General features: G+C 43.0%; 1 protein-coding gene across 4 annotated transcripts in view; it reads right to left on the bottom strand.

Moving 5' to 3' along the window:
- Positions 1-943: 943 nt before the first annotated feature.
- Positions 944-23,701, bottom strand: part of LOC135512399 (cullin-9-like) — a 34,855-nt gene continuing 12,097 nt past the window's right edge. Inside the window, exons 7-41 of one of the 4 annotated variants that reach the window (XM_064934402.1) lie at positions 21,884-22,283; positions 21,470-21,662; positions 21,167-21,368; positions 20,785-20,978; positions 20,461-20,657; positions 19,993-20,230; positions 19,688-19,793; positions 19,340-19,567; positions 19,040-19,130; positions 18,607-18,778; positions 18,186-18,291; positions 17,978-18,073; positions 17,681-17,856; positions 17,464-17,597; positions 17,161-17,346; positions 16,823-16,852; positions 16,413-16,549; positions 16,025-16,207; positions 15,664-15,821; positions 15,348-15,549; positions 15,001-15,172; positions 11,948-12,093; positions 11,697-11,826; positions 11,244-11,446; positions 10,811-11,061; positions 9,614-9,989; positions 7,570-7,710; positions 7,190-7,354; positions 6,791-6,954; positions 6,554-6,647; positions 4,302-4,487; positions 2,869-2,986; positions 2,628-2,761; positions 2,404-2,495; positions 944-2,294 (exon numbers count right to left, since the gene is read on the bottom strand). In XM_064934402.1, the coding sequence (XP_064790474.1) occupies positions 2,087-2,294; positions 2,404-2,495; positions 2,628-2,761; positions 2,869-2,986; positions 4,302-4,487; positions 6,554-6,647; positions 6,791-6,954; positions 7,190-7,354; positions 7,570-7,710; positions 9,614-9,989; positions 10,811-11,061; positions 11,244-11,446; positions 11,697-11,826; positions 11,948-12,093; positions 15,001-15,172; positions 15,348-15,549; positions 15,664-15,821; positions 16,025-16,207; positions 16,413-16,549; positions 16,823-16,852; positions 17,161-17,346; positions 17,464-17,597; positions 17,681-17,856; positions 17,978-18,073; positions 18,186-18,291; positions 18,607-18,778; positions 19,040-19,130; positions 19,340-19,567; positions 19,688-19,793; positions 19,993-20,230; positions 20,461-20,657; positions 20,785-20,978; positions 21,167-21,368; positions 21,470-21,662; positions 21,884-22,283 (6,009 nt within the window). In that variant the 3' untranslated portion in view covers positions 944-2,086. Of the gene's footprint in view, positions 2,295-2,403; positions 2,539-2,627; positions 2,762-2,868; positions 2,987-4,301; positions 4,488-6,553; positions 6,648-6,790; positions 6,955-7,189; positions 7,355-7,569; positions 7,711-9,613; positions 9,990-10,810; positions 11,062-11,243; positions 11,447-11,696; positions 11,827-11,947; positions 12,094-15,000; positions 15,173-15,347; positions 15,550-15,663; positions 15,822-16,024; positions 16,208-16,412; positions 16,550-16,822; positions 16,853-17,160; positions 17,347-17,463; positions 17,598-17,680; positions 17,857-17,977; positions 18,074-18,185; positions 18,292-18,606; positions 18,779-19,039; positions 19,131-19,339; positions 19,568-19,687; positions 19,794-19,992; positions 20,231-20,460; positions 20,658-20,784; positions 20,979-21,166; positions 21,369-21,469; positions 21,663-21,883; positions 22,284-23,701 lie in introns of all 4 variants that reach the window. The other 3 variants (XM_064934403.1, XM_064934405.1, XM_064934404.1) reach the window with 3 other exon arrangements.

The following is a 23,701-nucleotide window of genomic DNA, read 5'->3' as shown; positions in this document are numbered from 1 at the left end:
GTACAGTTCCCGCTCAGCCCAGTCAAAACTGTTCGCTGCTCTGGCCCCCCAATGGTGGAACAAACTCCCTCACGACGCCAGGACAGCAGAGTCAATCACCACCTTCCGGAGACACCTGAAACCCCACCTCTTCAAGGAATACCTAGGATAGGATAAGTAATCCTTCTCACCACCCCCCCTTAATGATTTAGATGCACTATTGTAAAGTGGCTGTTCCACTGGATGTCAGAAGGTGAATTCACCAATTTGTAAGTCGCTCTGGATAAGGGCGTCTGCTAAATGACTTAAATGTAAATGTAAATGTAAAGCAGTTTGTAAACATTAAAGTGACTAGCTTGCCATTATTAAAGTGGCCAGTGATTCCAAGCAGCCTCTAGGGTGCAGGGTTGAGTAACCGGGTGGAAGCCGACGAGTGATGGCTATTGAACAGTCAGATGGCCTTGAGATAGCTGTTTTGCAGTCCCTCTGACTCAACTTTGATGCAGCTGTACTTACCTCGCCTTCTGGATGATAGCGGGATGAATAGGCCCGTGGCACAGGTGGTTGATGTCCTTGACATTTTTTGCCTTCCTTTGACATAGTGTGCTGTAAGTGTCCTTGAAGGGGAGGGAGTCTTAGGGCAGGTCATCAATTTGATACCATGTATTGTGTGTTATGACGGATTTCATATTAATGCTAATATGGCTAAAATTCTTTAGCTAGCTGACCAACAACTGCAACGATGTATTTGAGAGAAGTGGTCATTGTGCAAATGTATGTTTTCAATAAATATTGCAGACGAAATTTAGCTTACATGTCAACTATCTAAACTAATCACATCGGTTTTGCCTGTGGTTACGCACTGGTCTACTTAGTTCATTGACTTTCATAAAAGTTAAAAGTGGGTTGCCTCGCTGGATGCTTCGAATTTAAATCAGGTAATGCAGTTATGAAATCACTCTAGTACGGTAGCAGAAAAAGCATTTATTTAGTCAGCTGAAGATGCACAACTTCAACAATGAGATCAGAAAGATAACATTTTGGAAGATGCTCAGTATGAATAAGGATCTCTCAACTTCAATGAGCAAAGTATGTTGAGATATCAGATCCCTCTCAACCCATTAAACAGATGAACATTGACATGTACAAAAATCAATGCTATTTTCCAGCAAGAAAAAAAAGCATGTAGGTTTTCGCTTAGCAAATAATGCATGAGCAATGATACTTTCAATCCGTTATATGCAGAGGTTAAGAGGTGGCGACATGTTTCTGATTTGTCAGTCTGATGGGCTGTGGCTTGTTGCCAGACACACCAAATATCTTACACCCCCTGCAACCCTTTAACCCAGATGCATGAAAATGTTTCACTCTTCAAACATTGTGTTAACTGATGTCTTTAGTAGGCTACTAAACAAACCAAATATAATTGAACAGTATTAACTTTCACTATGGAAATCAATTGATTGTGTTCTTTATCATTTTTGAAGGCATATATCCATGTATTAAAAAATAAACCAAGGCAAACCATTTGGTAATGAACGACATATGCCAACTCAACATGTCAGTATACAACAGATATAAAAACCATTAACTTAAAACTAAGACCACCATCCTAGCACTGGATTATAAATCCCTTTATTGGATAAATCAAAATGCAGCATCTGTATTAAACAAAAGTATGGGCTTTGTTCCAAAGTATACGGCCACACCTCCCAAATATATCTTCTTACAGGGATCCTTCATTATGCATGATGATCATGGAACCCTCATCGGCTTCAAAACAGTCATGTGAAAAATAATGAAAGGTTCTAGGATTTCAAACCTATTTGATAAACAATAAGAGGAAAAAGTAAGTGTACGCCCCTAGCCCCTAACAATTGCAGTTGTGGCATGGGACAAAAATTGTGAAAGATCAGCACAAACAGGCCGAACGGAAATGTGAAGGCTCACAGCCAGCCTCACTTTAAACAAGACCATGGCTTTCCTGTTACCAAAGCTCTCTAATGGATATTTGTTTGTTTATTAAGTACTGTTTCTAATATAGTTATATGGGGTTTGCAGTGCCTGCACAGATTGACATTTCCTTCCTTTTAATATTTTCAGATATTTAGTCAAAAGGACTGAAATCCCTCTCAAGGTTTTCAGACTCGTCGTCATCAGAGAAGAAGTCGTCCTCGTCTATGTCATCTTCATCATCTTCATGCCATTCGAGGACTTCCTCATCGTCATACTCATCATCCTCCTCTGCCTCATCTCCACCTTCCTCCTCATTGTTGTTGTTGTTGTCAGAGTCACCAGACTCAGAGGCTCCAGCCCTGCAGAGAGAACACCAGTCTCATCTTGAGCACAGAAAATCAGGAAAAACATGCTACTAGATCCAGATGGTAATGTGGAGATCCACTTCTCAAAATGTTCTGTACTCACGCTTTGTTGGCATCTGTGGTCTTAGAGAGATTTGAAGCTTGAGCAGATTCCTGTTCCTGTCCCGTTTTGGAGTTGTAGCCCACTCGAAAGTCCTGTGTTTGGAGAGACCAGACAGGAGGAAACCCTAATAATTTGCTGTTGATTGGACCACAATGCATCCAGTAAGTATTAGCACCACACTTTGTGTTCTGCTCTTCAGAGTGTGTGTGTGCGCAAGTCCCTACCTGGGTCGAGTGTTGTAGAATGGCCACCAGACGCTCCTGAATGCGGCGGATGAGTTCCAAGCCAGTGTTGAGGTGCTCAGGCTTCAGGAGACGGACGCAGGACGCTAGATCAGTACACTGCAACAGGGTCTCCTCTGGGGGGGGACACGATAACTTATCCATGAGGCTTGCAACATCCTCAATAGCAATCTGTTTTGACAAAATCTTACTATGATTTTCCTAAAATTCATGAAGGTCTTACCCAGCAGGATCTGTAGAGCATTGGTGTGAAGCTCCAGGGCTTCCATTTGCTGCTCCATCACATCCATCTTCTCTGTGTCCTGGTTGTAGTAGCTGTACACACACGAGTAGGCCAGCACCTACATGGCAGTCAGGCAAGAGGTCCATATTAGTCATATGGATATTTTTTGAATACTAACAAGGTTCATTGTGAACCTTGTATGCAGGGGTGAAAGCAGATTTAATTTCTTACCGGTACAGGACACCCAAGTGAGTGCACACGTGTGTGTGTGTGTGTGTGTGTGTGTGTGTGTGTGTGTGTGTGTGTGTGTGTGTGTGTATATATATATATATATATATAACAGAAATTACGGGATAGAGTACTCTGCAGACACTGACAAACCAATCAATAAAAACGCAATCATATATTTGGCATTTGCAGCACGTGCTGCCCACATTGCGGGTCCTTTCGACTGTAGGCTATGCAATATAAAACAAAATCGACAGCTTTTATATATTTTTTTAGACGCTAATTATTCTCTATGGCCAAATCATGCATTCTGGTGTAGTAGCCCAATTATAATTATTTTATTGATTTCTTTAGACTGGAATATGCAATTCAAATTTACTTTAAGGAAAGCGCATCATCCCCCTAGCCTTATGGACACGCAGTCTATGCCTTTTAATGTGGCAGAAACACAACCAGCCATTGTGTTTCATTCGATTGTTAAACAATCAATCATTTAACAAAGGCCTTCCTGTAGACTACGCACACATTCATCCACTCACAAAATAATTTCAGCATCCAAACCAACAGTGCACCCGCAATTTGATGAATGGAAAGAGACGTTAGTTACAAAACACCCATCATTATTTTTTTATAACCTTTATTTAACTAGGCGAGTCAGTTAAGAACAAATTCTTATTTTCAATGACGGCCTAGGAACAGTGGGATAACTGCCTGTTCAGGGGCAGAACGACAGATTTGTACCTTGTCAGCTCGGGGATTCGAACTTGAAACCTTTCGGTTACTAGTCCAACCACTAGGCTACCCTGCCGCCCCGTAATAACATTCTACGATTTGTCATTGGGCCTACACTTGATGCATCCACTGTTGTCCATGCGCACCTCGGTCTCAGCCACACATCTCCACCTTCCCAAAATGTAACTGTTCTCCACAAACCACAACGCATTTTGGAGCGTATACCACTCGGTTTCCAGTCAACTTGCTAATTTGTCATGTGGCTGACCTGCAGTAAGTTTAAATAATGGTGTAATAACCCCACTATTTATTTTCCCAGGACGCAGTACCGGACCACCTTTCACCCCGGCTTGTATGTGAAATCACATGCTGGTAGATTTTTCCAAAATGCTCTTTAACACAAGAGACACTGTATTGCTTCAATGTCGCAACAGATTAGTTGGTTATTTTCCTATTAGTTTACTTCCGCTTACCTTGCGAGCTTGAGCAAGTACTTTGCAGGCATCAATAACAAATGTCAATGACTTCATTTGGAGGGCTTCATTAATGGAGGAGACTTTGCTCTCCAGATTGATGGCGAAGTCCTTGGCCTGGTTGTGGAAAGTGCATCTCTCGTTGTAGTCTTGGAACTTCTTTTCCTGCCTTGCTGCTTTACTCACCTGCAGACAGACCAAAAAAATATCACTGCATTGGAAATCAGAGCTTTTGTTTATTACTTAGTTTTGTATTAACTTAATTGGGATAGAGGGCAGTATTTTCACGTCCGGATGAAAAGCGTGTCCAAAGTAAACTGCCTGCTACTCAGGCCCAGAAACTAAGATATGCATATTATTAGTAGATTTGGCAGGCGAAACTTATTTGGCAGGCGAAACCAAGGACAAACCATTCAGATATTTTTTGTTTTGTTGTTGAGGTCACTCCTTTCAATGAGTTTTCATTGGGATTCCAGAATTCTAAGTGTCAGGCTTATAGTTCCTATTGCTTCCACTGGATGTCAACAGTCTTTAGAAATTGGTTGAGGTTTTTTCTTTGAGAAATGAAGCAGCACTGTAACCTCTTGAAACTAGGGGGCACCATTTTCATTTTTGGAAAAATAACATCCCCAAAGTAAATGGCTATTTTGTCAGGACAAGATGCTAGAATATGCATATAATTGACCGTTTAGGATAGGAAGACACTAAAGTTCCAAAACTGTAAAAATATTGTCTGTGAGTGTAACAGAACTGATATTGCAGGCAAAAGCTTGAGAAAAATCCAATCGGGAAGGGACTTATTTAGAGAGCTCTGCGTTCCTATGCGTCCCTATTGAGCAGTGAATGAGATATCAACCAGATTCCTTTTTCTATGGCTTCCCTAATGTGTAGTGTCACGCTTTTATTTAGAAAAATGAGCCTGAACGTCAACATTGTGTCAGTGGTCAGTCTATCAGAGTGTTTTGTGCGTAAAGGACAAATGCGGCCATTGTTTCTCTCTATCCTGCTAAGAAGCCACGAGTCCCGGTTGATATATTATCGAATAGATATTTGAAAAACACCTTGAGGATTGATTATAAACATTTGCCATGTTTGTCGATATTATGGATCTAATTTGGACTATTTTTCGGCGTTGTAATTTCCGATCGATTTCTCAGCCAAATGTGAAGAACAAATGGAGCTATTTCGCCTACAAAAATAATATTTTTGGATAAAAGGAACATTTGCTATCTAAATGGGAGTCTCGTGAGTGAAAATATTCAAAGCTCATCGAAGGTAAACGATTTAATTTGATTGCTTTTCTGATTTGTGACCAGGTTGCCTGCTGTTAGCTAGTCATAATGCTATGCTAGGCTATCGATAAACTTACACAAATGCTTTTCTTGCTTTGGCTGTAAAGCACATTTTCAAAATATGAGATGACAGGGTGATTAACAAAAGGCTAAGCTGAGCTTCAATATATTTCACTTGTGATTTCATGAATATGAATATTTTCTAGTAATATTTTTTGTACGTTGCATTATGCTAATTAGTGTCAGTTGATGACAATTCTCCTGGATCCGGGAGGGGTAGTTCCAGGAGGTTAAGAAAGAGTGGAGGGAAGTGTACTCTTTGTTAGAGGCGCGTGACCTGAAAAGCACGCTCCAATTTGTTTTCCTCCGGTATTGAACGCTGTTTTTTCCATCTTAGATTTTATTGATTATTTCCGTTAAAAAAATACCTAAAGTTGTTTGAAATGTTTAGACAAAGATTACAGGTAACTTTTGAGATATTTTGTAGTCATGTCGCGCGTGTTGGAACCGGTGTTTTTCCTGAATCAAACGTGCCAAATAAATTGACATTTTGGATATATATCAAAATAATTAATCGAACAAAAGGACCATTTGTGATGTTTATGGGACATATTGGCGTGCCAACAGAGGAAGATCTTCAAAGGTTTAAAATATATCTTTATTTTTGCGTTTTGTGTCGCGCCTGGTGGGTTGAAATATGATTGTGTTTGTTTGCGGAGGTGCTATACTCAGATAATAGCATCGTATGCTATTATCACGAGTTTAATTTTTATAGTAATTTATTAGAATTTGGCGCTCTGCATTTTCACTGGATGTTTGCCAGGATCCTAGAGAAGTTAAAGTATGTAGGATTGGACATGGATGATCACATCACATACCAAAGGGGAAAATACTCTGCAATTCATAGAAACCCTTTGCATTTGGACTAAATCTTATGAAGCGCAAACTTAATTGACTCACCATAGCTGAGCAGTTGTAGTAATCTTTGTGGGTTGGTTTCCAAGGCTTGAGACACCTCCAGCAAAATCCATGGTTACATTTGGCACAGGTCATACTGGAAGAAAAACAAATGGAGTGGTAGTAACAGTGAAGCCTATAAATCCCTACAACATACTTCTGGTAAACCTTGAAATGGTTTGATGGAAAAAAAATCAACAGGGCTGAGAATTATAACGGGTTCAGTAGCTTTACACTTACTGAAGGCAGCCTTCGTTCTTCTCTATCTGGGCCTGGCAGCTGGGGCAGCGTTTGGAGATGAGTTTGGCAAGGTGCTTACTTTGGGCTTCCATGGTCATACCCTCGTAGTAGCCACCATCGTCCATCCACTGGGACATGTGACTGCAGCTGGCTGGGTAATGAGCCTGGGGGAGATGGAGGTTAAGCTGTACTTTGTGCTTGCTTGAGTGTCTGGAAAAATGTATCGATAGATTTACCTTACACAAAGTTTGATCACTAACCATACAAATATGGGTTTCTGATTCAATACCATTTAAGTAAAAATATTACAAATCAACCCAAAAATGTTAACTAAAGCCCTAACACACAAATGAGAATGAAGACATGAAGCTGTGTACTGTATGACAGCTCAGTGCTAACCTCTGGGAAGTTGCAGCTAAAGCAGGAGGACCAGCAGCACTTTGAGCAGGTTCCCATGCTGCCGATGTTCTCCTTGCACAAGATCTGGTCACAGCCCAGGGGGTTGGTGCACCAGGTCAAGTTGGAGCAGCACTCCACGTAGCCCCGGAGGAGCGCGTTCTCATACTGGAGGAGAAACAGAGGACAGGAGCGGAGGGGCTCAGCAAAAGGATAGGTACTGCTGTTTTAAACTCACGAGACGCAAACAAACATTGTAAAACTGGACAGAAATGTCCATGCTAAACTGAGCCAGCGCTTCATATGACAACTAGACTAATGTGACATAACATTTTGGGTTAAAATAAGTGTCTTTCGCTCATTGAATTGTGTGGGGGACAGACCTTGGCAATGGTGTCTTTGTCGGTCAGGATGTTGAAGAAGAACTGAGAAGTAGGTTGCGCACGGCAGTCTGTGATTGGACAGTTGCAGTTCATCACCAGGTTCTGCTCAATCCTGGCTGTGAGGTACTCCTGCCAGCAAGACTGTAGGAAGGAAACATACAGGGCCTTCGGAAAGTATTCAGACCTCGACTTTTTACACATTTTGCTAAGCCTTCTATAATGTATTAAATAAAACAATTTCATAAGCAATCTACACACATCCCATAATGACAAAGCAAAAACAGATTTAGTAATTTTGCTAATTTATTAAGAACAAAAATTTCATACCCTTTGCTATGATAATCAAAATTGAGCACAGGTGCATACTGTTTCCATTGATTATCCTTGGGATATTTCTACAACTTGACTACACCTGTGGTAAATTCAATTGATTGGTCATGATTTGGAAAGGCACACACCTGTCAGTAAAAGGCACATGACAGCCCACTCTGAGTTTGTCAAAATGCACCTATTGACTCAGACCATGAGAAGTAATATTCTCTGGTCTGATGAAACCAAGATTGAACTATTTGTCCTGAATGCCAAGCGTCACATCTGGAGGAAACCTGGCACCATCCCTACAATGAAGCATGGTGGTGGCAGCATCATGCTGTGGGGATGTTTTTTCAGCAGCAGGCATTGGGAGACTAGTCAGGATTGAGGGAAACATGAACGGAGCAAAGATCCTTGATGAAACCTGCTCCAGAGTGCTCAGGACCTCAGACTGGGGCGAAGGTTCACCTTCCAACAGGACAACGACCCTACGCACACAGCCAAGACAACACAGGAGTGGCTTCAGGACAAGTCTCTGAATGTTCTTGAGTGGCCCAGCCAAAGCCCGGACTTGAACGCGATCAAACATCTCTGGAGAGACCTGAAAAGAGCTGTGCAGCAACGTTCCCCATCCAACCTGACAGAGCTTGAGAGGAATGGGAGAAACTCCCCAAATACAGGTGTGCCAAGTTTGTAGCGTCCTACCCAAGAACACGCAAGGCTGTAATTGCTGCCAAAGGTGCTTCAACAAAGTACTGAGTAAAAGGTCTGAATACTTAAGTAAATGTGATCATTTTTAGTTTTTATAAATTTGCAAAAACAATTGGTTAAAACCTATTTTTGCTTTGTCATTATGGGGTATTGTGTGTAGATTGATGAGGACAAATTTTTTTTTTAAGTCTATAACTTAACAAAATGTGAAAAGTCAAAGGGTCTGAATACTTTCCGAAGGCACCGTAAATAATCATCAAATGAGTCCTTTGACAAACTGTACACATGAATTAGGAGAAGATGTTACTACTCAGTATGTACAGCGTCATTCATCCTTAACCCCCTAGAGTTCATTCTCACGTAACTGTAGCGTCCCAACAGTTTGACATACAAACTCTTATGACCACTATGGAAAGGGGGAGACTTTCACGTACACAATAGTGGTCACCAACCCCCACAAGTGTCAGAGGACTCGTCTGAAGTCGGTACCGTTGACATGCAAATTTCTGTTTGTAGTGTCCAAACAGCTGGCTACAAACTAATGTGACCCACTACAGAAAGGGTCACAGGACTCGTCTGAAGGTAACCGGTACTGTTTATAAAAAAATATATTTAAAAAACAGAAGTTTGAAGGTAGTTTTATGCCTAACCCCTCCAAAAATAAAAGAGTTAAATGTGTATAAAAAAATATATTTCCTGAGCTTTCTTATATCTTCTAGATAAGACAAACACTTAAATCTGGTTCCTTTGATTTTTTTTTTTACCATTTATGAATGTGTTATTCAATGCGTTTCTCTCGGCTATAGTAGTAACTAACAAATTCAATATTTTATTCCTGAAGGGGTACTGAAATTCAGAATCAAATAGCTAAATTATCTATAGTATGACCATCTTAAAATGATTCCATGTCAGTGTAGAACCCTCGCTCCCCAACAGCTTAGACTTTAGAATTAAAGTATCCGTGCAAGATTTTAAATGTAAAAGTCTGAAATGGGGTAAAAAAATGTGTAAGGTGACTAACCCGGCAGCAGTAGTGCATGCAGCAGAGGGTGGGGGCAGGCTCTGCCTCCCCTGTTTGGGAGATGAGGCACACGGGGCAGCTGGCCACGGGGCTAGGGGGCGGCTGGGGGTTCAGGCCCTTTAGCCCGGCAGCCAAAACCAGGGAGTCTGGGTCGTCTGTGTAACGCTGGATCAGCACATCCACATTCCACTTGCAGTGGACCAACAGGTGCTCAGCCCGGTCCAGGTCCAAACTCAGAGTGCCAGAGACCTGCTGGACGGTGCGCTGCATCAGCTGCCGGACTTCCTCCTGGTTCATGGTCCGGCCCATGGACAATAGGACAGCCTCCAGGACTCCATCTTCTGCACTCGGAGGGGCTGCAATGATACCTTCCAGGCTGCAGGAGGAGACACAGTGGGTCACAAGGGTACTTACAACTATGGAAATCTTAACTTATTAAAAGTGAGGGTGTCAGAGTTTAGTATGATTACATTGGAAATGCTCTCTTTTGAGAAAACAAGCATGTGTTACTTAGTGAGTAACCATAACATCCTTATAGACAAGCAAAACTTAGTCATCAGGTTAGTAGTAAGTGTGATTTTAATTACAGCGTGACTGATTTTGGAATCTTCGTTAGAATATATCTCACCACACAACATTTCTAGACTATTTCATTATAACAAAGAAAGCAACAAACATGGTTCAAAGTTGATAAATTTTCTTTATTTATAATAAAACATTCACTGGCATATTTTGCCTGTTCCTGAACATATTGTATAAGAGCCTAGATTATTTTATGTTGCATTTATCGTTTGAGTAGAGCCATGGGTTTCTTGGAAAATAATGGCTTAGATGAACAGCATCAGTGGTCATCCTGAATATGAAATTACTGACATTGGTGGGCATTGCCATGCAGCCACAGTTAAGGTCAAAGTGCATTTAAATGCTTAAGTAGGACAGAACGAGAACATATATATGTCACAAATACGTGCTGTAACAGGACTGAAGACCTCAACCCAATTCATTATTTTTTAAAGCATTTATCCGACGCCTAAGGCAGTGGGACATAAATGGAAAAGGCCTGTTAATCTAGTCTACTCTCCTTCCCTACAATTCAAAAACCAAACTAGCCCCGAGATACAGAATCTCCCCAGAGGCCACACCAGCCATCCACATTAAAAAAAAATCCCCCCACTAGGTCAAGGCCAGTCCGCACACCTGATGTCAGCGTTGCTGCTGGGGTTATTCTTCAGCTCAGCCTTGCTGAAGGAGAAATGCGCTTGGCCCTTCTGGGGAGTGGAGGGGTCCTCAGGCAGGAACTCCACGATGTGGGGGCTGTCCTCGTTGCGCCTGATGTAGCCCTTGCTGATGACATGCATGACGCAGGACAGCACATCTGTAGTGCTGCAGCTGAAACGAACTGAGCCTGGGGAACGAGTCACCTCCCGCTTCTGACATGTGTCCAACACCTGGGGGAGGACAAGTGAGAAAAGTAGTACATAAGACACCAGCTCTGCTAGTATCTGGACCATCAAATAAAGCTGGTCCTGAACCACGGAGGGATGGACATCTACTACCACTACATAGGTTCAGTTGAGGATCTCCATTGGTCACACATGAAAAAGGACATGGGGAGGAAACATGGCCTTACTCTGAACACCAGGTTGTCTATGTGCATCTCTTTTTCAGCCTTCATGATCTGGATGATGAGGCAGTAGATGAAGTTCCTCTTCCTCTCCAGTGAGCGGGCAGCATCCTCATCCACATTGAGGTAGGTCTGCTTGGGCAGCAGGTAGCAATAGCTGTGGTTTTCCAAACTCTGAGACAGGGCTTTTTTGTTCAATCTCAGGACTCCTATGAGCAGAGAACAAAACTATACATTCAGTGCAACTTCATCGACAAATGCCAACAGTAATTTCAAAATGGTCACTAAAATAAAATCTAACTGGGGAACAATGCAGGAGATGAGGTCTGTCAGTAAAAATGTAAATGCAATGTCACAAAATCTGATGGATTACAGGGATCAACAGTAGCTCCATAGAATATTTGTGAAAGGCTCAGAGAGAAAGAGCTAGCCAGGGGAAGACAAAGAGCAGGAGCTCACCCTTCACAAGACTGTTGTCAGGGCTGTCTTGGGTGAGAATGCCCTTCCCTGCTGTGAGGGGAGACAGAGCATGGGCCAGCATTGTCGGGGAGAGGCCTGTGGCCTGCTGAAGAGCCTCCACAGATACATCCTGAAATAAAGTACAACAGGCGGTAGTATCAGAGACAACAGCCCATTGTCAAAGGAGAAAACGTATTACTTCAACTCCCCATAGTGCATTGCACTGTACCCCCCCCCGGTCATCTAGTTACCGCTTGGTGGTTGAACTGCAGGAGGATGTACATCTGCAGGGTGGAGACGTAGAGAGTGCAGGAGCCGTAGCGCAGCTCTGCATGGCCCAGCCAGGTCCACTGTAGACGCCGGGGCTTACTGTGGGTCAGATTGTACATGCACTGGCCTGCAGACAAACACACATCACTCAACGTTTAGCCTCAAGCACTTTCGTTCTGAAAGATGCCATTGTAACGGACTGGTTCTGATGAGATTTTGGCATACGTGACTCGTTTCAGGAAACTAGACATGTGTCTCTGAGATAATGGATGGGCTGGACATGCCGGGAGATGAGTTTGGATGGGTCTGCCATGTGGCATGCTTCTGTCTAAAACGTGAGCTGCTCAGTATGTGTTCTTTCTACCGTGCAATTTATTTGAAAGATATAACGCTAGCCATTGAGAACTACAAAGGTTCTGCTACTTTCTCAACAGCATTGATACCCTGAATTTAGCAGGCACTTTCGACAGATAAGATGGAAAAAGTGATGGGCTACTTTCTGCACACGCCACGGTAATTGTGAACGGGACAACTCTGGTCAAACAAAATAGAGTTCAAATGGTGCCTGTCTGCTATGATGCGTTCAACCATGTATACGGACGGGTAAGCAACAACGGACTAGCAACATTTTCAAATACAAGTGTCTAATTGTGAGAAAGTTATTTTCATTCCAAGTTAAAGCGTACCGTTTGCTGGCAAACTGGCAATAATATTATTACACAAATCATGTATGATCTGTGTAGTAATATTATTGGAATCAGAAATCTATTTGCATTGCTAGTTATAGCCTAATGTTAACTAGCTAACATTGAACATAGATAGTTGGTTAGCTTTAGCTACCTGCAGATTCATACTACAGCTATGACTAGAGGTCGACCGATTATGATTTTTCAACGCCGATACCGATTATTGGAGGACCAAAACAGTCAATACCGATTAAATCGGCCGATTTTTAAAATGTATTTGCAATGACAATTACAACAATACTGAATGAACACTTATTTTAACTTAATATAATACATCAATAAAATCAATTTAGCCTCAAATAAATAATGAAACATGTTCAATTTGGTTTAAATAATGCAAAAACCAAGTGTTGGAGAAGAAGGTAAAAGTGCAATATGTGCTATGTAAGAAAGCTAACGTTTCAGTTCCTTGCTCAGAACATGAGAACATATGAAAGCTGGTGGTTCCTTTAAACATGAGTCTTCAATATTCCCAGGTAAGAAGTTTTAGGTTGTAGTTACTATAGGACTGTTTCCCTCTATACCATTTGTATTTCATATACCTTTGACTATTGGATGTTCTTATAGGCACTTTAGTATTGCCAGTGTGACGGTATTGCTTCCGACCCTCTCCTCGCTCCTACCTGGGCTCGAACCAGGAACACATCGACAACAGCCACCCTCGAAGCATCGTTACCAATCGCTCCACAAAAGCCACGACCCTTGCAGAGCATGGGGAACAACTACTCCAAGTCTCAGAGCGAGTGATGTCACCGAATGAAACGCTATTAGCGCACACCCCGCTAACTAGCTAGCCATTTCACATCGGTTAAACCAGCCTAATCTTGGGAGTTGATAGGCTTGAAGTCATAAACAGCTCATTGCTTGAAGCATTGCAAAGAGCTGCTGGCAAAACGCACAAAAGTATGGTTTGAATGAATGCTTACCTTCGCTCAGTCAGACTGCTCTATCAAATCATAGACTTAATTATAACATAACACACAGAAATACGAGCATTTGGTCATTAATATGGTCGAATCCAGAAACGATCATTTCGAAAACAAAACGTTTATTCTTTCAGTGAAATACGGAACCGTTCAGTATTTTATCTAACGGGTGGCATCCCTAAGTCTAATTTCCCTAATTATAAGAAATTCACATTAGCAGGCAATATTAACTAAATAAGCAGGTTTAAAAATATATACTTGTATATTGATTTTAAAGATAGTCATTGATATTTATGGTTAGGTTTGGTGCAACGACAGTGCTAAATCACCACCGGTTTGGAGAAGTAGGCTGTGATTCAATGAGAAATTAACAGGCACCACGTTGATTATATGCAACGCAGGACACGCTTGATAAACTAGTAATATCATTAATCATTAACCATGTGTAGTTAACTAGTGATTATGTGAAGATCGATTGTTTTTTATAAGTTTAATGCTAGCTAGCAACTTACCTTGGCTTCTTGCGGTCCTCGCATAACAGGTAGTCAGCCTGCCACGCAGGCTCTTCGTGGAATGCAATGTAAGGCAGGTGGTTAGAGCGTTGGACTAGTAACCGGAAAATCGGTGTCCAAAAATACTGATTGTTATGAAAGCTTGAAATCGGCCCTTCTGATTAAATCGGTCAACCTCTAATTTCCATGTTAAAATATTACGGGATGCATTTTCTCAGTTTTTGATGTAGGCCACTGGTTAAAACTAACTTAAAGCAGGTACAGCCTCAGTGTTCACAGTAAACGCACGCTGGAAGTTGCACAAAATGTTCATAACATAACTTGGATGTTATTTGATAGTGTGAAGAACATGACCTGCACCAAAGTCAGATAAGGATATAGGCCAAGGACCTAGACAAGTGTATTTTACATGGATTCTTTCCTTATTGTAGGATACTACTTTTAACACTTAGACTTGAAATATTTGGTTGTTTACTAAACTACTTAATCTGTATAGCACTTGGTCTCACATGTCAAACCTTAAAGAGAAGGGTAGGGCTAAGGCTTAAGAGGGTGGGAATGATGCTGAATGGGTGTTGACAAAGAGCTTTCCAGTAGGTGTACCAAAACATCCAAGGGCCATGTTCTCAAAACTGGGGTTAAAAGTTAACTTTTAAAGCAGAATTACTTATGATAACATTTTCTAGCCAAGTCTTTTATCCAATGTAAAGAAACACAATTTAAAATGTTGCTACGTAACACCGAATCGAGGCGGTCAGTCACATATGAGAAATAATAAAATACATCAATAGGAGGAAAACAAATTATAGCATACAAACTTTTTGAAGAGAGATAACGGAAGGGGACTGACTGTTAGAGTAGAAGTCCGTAAACTCTGCCAGGTAGGTGCAGAGCTGCTTGGGGAAGTATCTGCTGTGGTTGTCCATGTAGCAGGGGGAGGAAACAGCCCAGCAGCGAGGAGACAGGATCAGCACCTTCACCTCACTCTCCTCCTCAGGCGCCGATGGCTGATCATCCATCATCTGTAGCACAGCAAAGGACAAAAATAGTTTTATGGGTTGGATTCCCAGGAGCCCATATCACATCGTAACATGTGAATGCTGCTTTGACGAGCATCAGCTATATATCTAGATTTTCTTTTTTAAAGGAAATACATTGCAGGGCCTGATACAATAGTAGTTCTCGTCCTCTGCTCACCTCCTCGTCGACATCCTGAAGGGTCTTGTCCAGCTGCTGGAGGCGGTAGAGGTGGAACTCCTGCTGCAGCTCCTCAGACTCACTCAGGTTCTTCAGCATCTGCTGGGGGAAGCGGTTGGGAAAGCAGGTGCCTATCTGCATTATGACAGCACTCTCCAGCCACACCTTGCCCTGGGCTAGCAGCCTGTCACCCAGGTAGTACCTGTGGAGGAGGAAACGAGATGGATTGAGACTCAGGTACAATATGGTCCTTTTCAGAATGATAAATGGTGTTAGGTGGACCTTACCAACTACAGGGATAGAAATATGGCCTTACCTGTAAAAGTGCTCAAAGGTGTTGGCCAGCTCCAGGCCGGAGAGGAAGAGCATGGGTTCTAGGAATTGCTGCAACTGGTTAAGAGTCTCCACGTTGCCAGAGTCCACTCCACTCTCCTGGATCATCAAGTCGATGTACTGGGCAAACCGCTCACTCACCTGCAAACAGAGATGGAGAATTCAACCTACACAAAGAGCAGTGATCTGTAAAATAGATGTGTTAACTGTGCACTGCCGGGTCACGTTCATTAGGCACCAAACAGAAGAAAAATGACTGGAACGGGGAAGAACTGTGTGTTTTCTGTTGCATGCCCTAATATGACCCAAGTAGTATTGAGTATAGGTTGTCTAGTATAACTCACGTGCATGGCAGTGAGGATGGAGAGCTGTAGGAGAGCAGCAGAGAAGCCGTGGCGGAGAGCCAACACAAATGCTGTCTGTTGGCCAAACAGCTCCTCCATGGCATTCTTCAGACGGAGGTACATGTTCCTGTAGCGCTCCACAAAGTCTGGCAGGCTGCACGTAGAGTCCAAAAACTTCTTAACCTGTTAAACAAGTCATCACTCCAAAGTTATTATTTATCTAGGAGTTCCAACTTTTGAAATCCTGCCAAAGACTCATTTAGTGATGCCATCTAGACTCAAACTTTTTGTTTTTTTAGAGTTACTACACCAACTTACTTCAAGGACATTAGATCAGAGTAGGTTTATAATGGGCCTCAGCGGTTTTAGAGATAAAGGAGTGGCTTACCTGTCTCTGTACAACGCCCTGCCAACACAGTGCTATCCCTGCAATACTGCTGGTGTTCTTCATCTTCGGCTTGACAGAGTTGGAGGAGGAGGAAGAGGAGACAGCGGCTGCATCTTTGTTCTTTCCCTCTTTTCCATCTGAAAGTAAATGACAATTCAGTTACCTTCTAAACAAAAGGTTTGAGATAAAATCAGGGTAAAAACATCTGCAGCCAAAAACAACAAAGAACCAAATCAAAACACATCGTCCTGATCATTTTCAACTGAAACTGGAGGGTTGCGTGTGGGAGGAAAGCGGAATGTTGCAGTCATTAGTTATATATAAAAAATAAATAAAAATGGGGGTGCCATTGAGCTGGAAGAATAACTTAAAATGAAATGCAGTACATTAGCCTCTAAACTGTTACTTACTCTTTAAATCTTTGCTTCGGTTGATACCTTCTGAAAACAAAAGAAATACCTTGAAATACGGAAGACTTGATGAGTGGTGTCTACCAAATATTATAAGTAAAGTAAGTATCAATACGCTCGCATTTCCAAATTGTATACTACCATGCAAAATCTAGTCTACTAAGACGTATTCTCAGCTCATTTTGATTGGCAATTCCCAGCACCCATTTCCAGGGGCAATAATTGTCAGTTCACTATTCTGAAGGTTGAGAAGCTGGACAGAGAAAAGACCCATAGCAGCCTTGAGTGTTTATCAGAAGTAAATGCGTGGTAAGGTATAGCGTTACAGGATTACTCACTGCACTTGATGGGCGGCTTGAGCTCCTCTGTGTCCACTCTGCTGGTATCCACATGAACCAGTAGGTGGGTGAGGCGACGGACGCGGGAGTTGAAGATGGCGGCCCGGCTCTTGCAGCGCCTGGCTGACTCTGCATTGTCAAGGTACTCACTGAGCAGCCAGGAGAGGGGACTGAGGACTTGGGTCTCTGTTGGGCGTGGAGAAGAGAAGCAAGTTATTTGTAATGTATGACTGATAGAAGCTAGCTGAAGTGCAGGAAGTGTGTGCGCGAGAGGGACAGAGTGAGACAGACTCCAAAAGTTACCCGAGATGGTGATGCTCTGTACGATGGGGGTGATGAGGGCCTCCCAGCAGGTACGTCCCAGAGCCTCCGCGGCCTCGGCATCAGGCAGGAAACGATCAGCAAACATCTGCTCGTGTCGCAGAGCGCTGTTCAGTCTGCAGACACACACCAGGCCAGGTTAGCACAGTCAGGGGGTCCGTGTAATTTGCAGTACCGTGTATAGTAGAGACAGGCTTACTTGTTGAAGAGCTGCAGCAGCTGGGCCTTGTCCTCCAGGATCTCCTGGCACCAGGTGTGGGCCTTAGTGGTGTAGAAGAGGTAGGTGCGACAGCAGAGCTGCTCCTTGAACACGGGCCAGAAGGTGGGCTTGGGTCCCAGCACCTCAAAACCGTGGACCCTTGTGTCAATGCCACCCTGGTGGGAAGAGCAGGTTCAAAATTTAAAAGGAGACTCCCTGCTGACCAGAGTTGGGATTTGTACCATGTCAATTCAGGAAGTAAACTGAAATTCAAATTTTCATGATTCCACAGCCCACCTGCTGACACCGCTTGATCCTGATCTGCACAATGGACCAGAAGCGGGTCATGTTCTCCAGCAACACAATGCGATTGGCTGAAGGAGGCACATTGACCTGTAAAAACAAAGAGTTGGGTGGGTGAGGGGCTTAAACCTTAAAGAAAAGATGGTAAATGTAACCTATTTCCAAAATTTTCCGACTCTGGTCTGCTTATACAGCAACTTACCGTGTTCAGCTCTGTGTTGATGTTTGTGGGGTCGTCTCCTCCAAGTACTACCATGCGGGCAGGCATATAGCTGGAGTCTTCACTGGCCACAAGCACTGCCAATTGCCTGAGTTAATCAAGAAAATGAGAACATTTACTTACAGTAAGTAGTTAAGAGTAAAAAATAAAAAGTTTAAAGTACAAATATCAATGTCATTGAGGTAACCACAGTTGTTTGAGAGCATGCTGTCTAGCATAAAAATCCAGACACATGAACAAGGCAATAACAAAAGTTTCAGTATACAGGCAAGGTAAAAGTGGGCAACACAGGTGTGCTTCATTTTCAATTATCTTTTTTTTTAAAGTGCAATTTGCATACATCAAGATTAAAAATGCTAACATTCTAAACCCTCTGTATGGCCAAAGTGATGTGTGGACGTACCTAATCACCACCCCCTTGTGCATGTAGATGTTGATAAAATGGGAACCTGTGCAGCCATTGGACTCCCAGTACGTTTTAGGGTTCTTGTCAGTGAGCTTGTTGGCTCGATGGTGATTAGAGGAAACCTCCACTTTCTCCCAGCACTTGTCCTCCTTGAGTTCCACACTAGATCCTGTTAATGGTCACAGACAACAAATGACAGTTTAAGACAAGTTGTACTTTAACTTTCAGAGGCTCAATAAAAACTTCAAAGGATGTTTGGTTAAAGTAAATTTACCAGTACTCATTTCTCGATTTTATGAAGAAAAAAAAGAATACAAAAGTAACAACATTTATTTTGGCACCATTTCTATACAAGGCTAGTATTCACTTGTAATTTGAGTTAGCTAAAAGTAAGATATAGAGATATATATATTTATTTTTTTAAACACACCTTGGCACAGATTGCGCAGAAAGATGTCAAAGAAGGGGATGTTAATTGGTTGGTGGCTTCGCCGATGCTCCTCTATTTGGCCCAAAACCATCTGTATTTGGTTAGAAAGGACAGCAGAGATTACAAATTAGCCATTAGCAACAGAGTAGCATGACACGTGCAAGCCAAATGTGGCACCCACTATTGAAGAAACTTTTCAAAGACCCACAAGTAAAAAGTATAAAAATATAGAATTTTACAATATAAAAACCTAGTCTTGTAACTGACTGAATAGGTAAGATAGTAGAATTTGTATTAAACCTGTATGCAACCAGCCAGAACACTGGTGGTCATTTTCTTGTAGAGACTGGCGTACTTCTCACAGTCTGTGATCAAGTCCCGCAGCTCTGTGACCAACAGCAGGTTGATACTGTGCTTGTCTAGCGCCTTGACCAGGGCGTCCTTCGTGCCCAAACGACACATCACCACGGCATAGTCTTTGTTCACAGAGGCCAGGCGATACAGGAAGCGGATGAGCAGCTGGACCACCTAGACGAAACAACCTTGTGTCAATTACATAACCATTAATTGAATATGTATCTAAAATAGAAACGTAGAGGATTATAACTACGCTCCTTTGGGTTTATAATTATGGAGGATCTTTCCTACCTCACGGTCATTGATGAATGCGGTCATAGAAGACAAGCATGGTTCTATGCTCTCATGCCATGGAAGCAGATCCTCCAGGTAATTGTCCAAGAACTTGTTCAATATTCTACAGGAGAGAATATACAAATGTTCGTGTTAAATTAGTTATCCTCAGGGCACCATTGAAAATAAAATGCATGCAGTGCATACATACGCCCTTTGGAGGCTCATTACACAGTACATTGATGACATGATCTAGGCACTGACATGACATTCCAACAACTAAACCCTGTCGGTAGGCAGCACAACAAGCCCCTCAGTCTCACCTGAGGATGGAGAGCTGTGCGGCCCGGTCAGCTCGGTGCTGGTCCATGAGGCGCACCAGGTCCTGGTAGGTCTCTCGGCTGCGGGTCACCTGGTTGCGCTCCTCCTCTAGCTGGGAGGCGTCGTCGCACAGCAGCTGCTCCAGCGTCAGGATCACCTCCTTGGTTGCTGTCATCTCCTTCAGGCTCACCACCAGCATCTTCAGCTCTGTGTCCTTGAAGTCCAACTCATCCTTTGACTCTGGAAAAATATTGAGAACATAATTTACTTACTTAATCTTCTTAGTCCCCATTAGGACATAGGCCCACAAGAAGAGGACAATAAACTGTTCTTTATCGTTTATTGTGGGAAGAAGGATCTATTATAGGAATGCAAGAGGCATGGCAGAAAAAGCATATGTGCAACTAACTAGCTAGGAACCCCTACACATAACCGGAAGGAGTGTGTTCAGACGAGCAGTGAAATCTAACCTTTTTTCTCCAGCTTGTGGACCATGGAAATGTGGTTGAGGGCAATGATAGCCAGCATGTTCACTGGCCGCGAGGCTGCGAGGCACTTCTTGAGCACAGCGCTGACATCACAGGCCACCAGCTGTTCCGCCAGGCTCTTACTACTGGAGATCAGCATGATGATCACCAACAGACCGTTCCTCACCGATAACATACACCTGGAAGGAGAGAGAGAGCAGATATCCCTTAGCCGCCACTGTGACATAGCAGTGTCATCATAGGAAACAGTGGAGTTGGGCATGTTACCATTCCCTCTGAGAGCCAGTCGGGGTGTAAAAGACATACCTAGGTGTGTTGAGCATCAGTTCAATGCCAGCGGGGATTGCAGCCAGCAGTCCCTTGGAGCCCTCGGCGGTGGCAGAGCCAATACTGGCAAAGACCCCGAGCATCATGGGTGTGCCAGACTCAGAGAGAGGAAGATAACAGCTGCTCATACTGCCCAGGTCATGTTTACTGGCACCTGTGATAACCATCAGAGTCTAGGGAGGGGAAGAAACCAACACACACACTAAGTGTGGACAGAAATATGATAGATAACTTCACAGCTGCAATTTTATCTTGACTTGTCATCCCCTAAAACTATAATGAAACATGTGCTCTTTCATTATAAAACTAGCTAGACAATAAAACATGAGTAAAAAAAAAGAAAATGTGATTGAGAACTCACAGCCAGAGCGACTTGCTGGACCTGTGGGACAGTGGGGTATTCCTGCATACAGGAGAGGATAGCTTTGACGCCACCTTCAGTGGCAAAGGAGACCCTCCACTCGTACTTGACCATGAGGGCGCGGGTGAGACGCAGGGTGCTGACCACGTTCTCCTTGGGCTGCCCACTCAGTATCTCGACCAAAAGCTTCAGGACTTTATCCCTGGGGGGTGGGGGGGTTTCAAAGATGAAGTTGGAGGACACAAATGTTAGAGTTCAAACATGACCCTAAGAGAATAAGAGTGTGCAGACAGCAGCCTTTACCGTATGGTCTGGACAGCGTCCGTCCTGAGGGTGCTTCTCTCCTGAGGCCCCTCATCCTCTAGGACCTGGATGATGAACTTGATCCCAGCCAGCTGCTGGACTGGATCTGAGCCACTCTTCTTCATGATGTCAACCACCTCCCCCAGCTTCTCCAGGGCTGTCTTCTTGCCCTGCACCTTGGGGTTGTTAAACACTGGTAGGGAAAACACAAGGCAAAGCATGTTAGAGCAAGAATGGCTGTCATTATTTAAAAATCAGGCTAGAGTGCAACAGTGTGAGGTAATAAAAACAACCCTGTATTCTTGGGCATGTTTATGGTTTCACTTGTCTTTCTCTGGAAAAAGGGGTTGGCTACAGCTAGAGGTAGTTTGCCAACAACAAAAACAAACAAAGCTCAAACACAGACTGCCACACCTTTCATCTTTTCCTTCAGGTCTTCTGGGTAGTTAGACTCATCTTCCATGGGCAATTCAGACTCTGTGTCGGAGCAATAGTCCGTAGGACTCTCCTTCTTGGGCTTCTTAGACAATGAGCCCATGGCAGAAGAGGAAGAGGCGGCGGCGGTGGCATCAGATGAGGAGTTGCCCCGTCCTCCACCCAGGCCAGAGGATCCGAGGGAGCCGTCGGGCAGCAGCTCATCGTCTTCCAGGCCTCCCCCACCACGCCGCAGGTAGTATTTAGAGAAGGCATGGGAGCAGAGCAGGTCCCACAGACATGAGTTCTGCAGGGTCTGCTTCAGGTAGTGGAGCATCTTCCGGGCCACCTCGCCTGGCACCGACAGCTGGATAAGAGTGGCCTCATCTACGTCTGACATCTGACAGAGCAAAGAGAGGCAAAAACATGAAATATACTTTCAACATCCATGGGGGATGAGCATCATGAAAAGAGCAGGAAGAGTGAGAGGATTAGAGAGTGGGAATTAAAGACGGATGGGGTGGCTCTATTTTCCCTCGAACATCAATCCAATAGAAAATCACATCAAAGCACTTAACACAGTATGTGCTTTTACAACTCACCTCACTGCGATTGCTCAATTTGAAGAAAGGAGTTCAACAATAGGTTGAAACGGAGTGGAAAACATGGTCGTTGTGAATGTTGTTTCAGAGCCAAACAACGAAATGGACAGCACTTTCTAAGGTGAGGATTAATTCAAATCACCCATATGCATATTGGAGCTTACACATAAGCCTTTATGAGCACAACCCCCCCAAAAAAATTGGGGGGGGATTTCAAATAATGATTGTGCTGTTACACAATACATAGCCAACCACATTTTACACCTGGCAGAAATTAATCTTTGGTCGAGCCTAAATTTAACAAATTCAGACTTAGCCTACACTTAGTGAATTTGTATTTTATAGCAAATATATTTTTATATTTTCATAATAGCCTGACATTAACTTTAGCAACAGAATATCTCACCACCGTGAGTTTCCATCTCCTCCCCTTCATTCCTTTCTCCAGCATGCAGAGAGGGGCTGTCAGTTTAATGAGATTGATAGTTACATGTTTTGTTGTGAAAACAATGTTCCAGAACAGATTTCCCCTGGTTTCCTAAAAATTAAGAACTGGGTTACTGCAGGAACAAACACCCACAATAACATCTGCTAAATATGTGTATGTGACCAATCAAATTTTATTTGAATAGGGTTGGAGAGCCATGGCATACAAAGTTTGGGCAGAATATCACCTGTTGACAGCCAAATTCCCGGAGTAGCCTGCCCAACATGAGTGGAAAACATACCGGCGGGGAAGTGGCTTCCATTCGCTACTCCAGGGCATACGGATGACACACCTTTTTTGTCTTACCCATTTAATAAATGGGCCATTCAAGTAAAGACCAGATTAAGCTGAGAACAGTTTGATGGGTGAAAATATGATCACTTGAGAGAACAACGTGTGCAGCCTGAGGCAAGGAACAGAGTGCAAGCTTTGTGACTTTCTCAAAATCATCAATAGCCTATAGGTCACATCATGCAGCTCATATCTTGTGATTTCTAAGGCAGTCTAAGGTTTGCATCACTCACAACTAAAGTTGCTAAATAACTCAAAATCTAGCATATAGTACATGTTTCAAACACTCAACATAGCCACTTCATATGGGCGCACTCTCACTCCGGAAAGGGAAAAATATCCATTCGATTTCATTCAGTTAAGTTCAAATATGTTTCTCTTATTATAAAATAATGGCACGGGACTTAAGCTCATCTTGTCTGGTAAATTAACAACAGC

Source organism: Oncorhynchus masou, chromosome 24 (assembly GCF_036934945.1).
Source record: "Oncorhynchus masou masou isolate Uvic2021 chromosome 24, UVic_Omas_1.1, whole genome shotgun sequence".
In the NCBI taxonomy this organism is placed as follows: Eukaryota; Metazoa; Chordata; class Actinopteri; order Salmoniformes; family Salmonidae; genus Oncorhynchus; species Oncorhynchus masou.
Note: the sequence above shows the minus strand (reverse complement) of the source record. Positions and strands in the feature narration are given on the sequence as shown.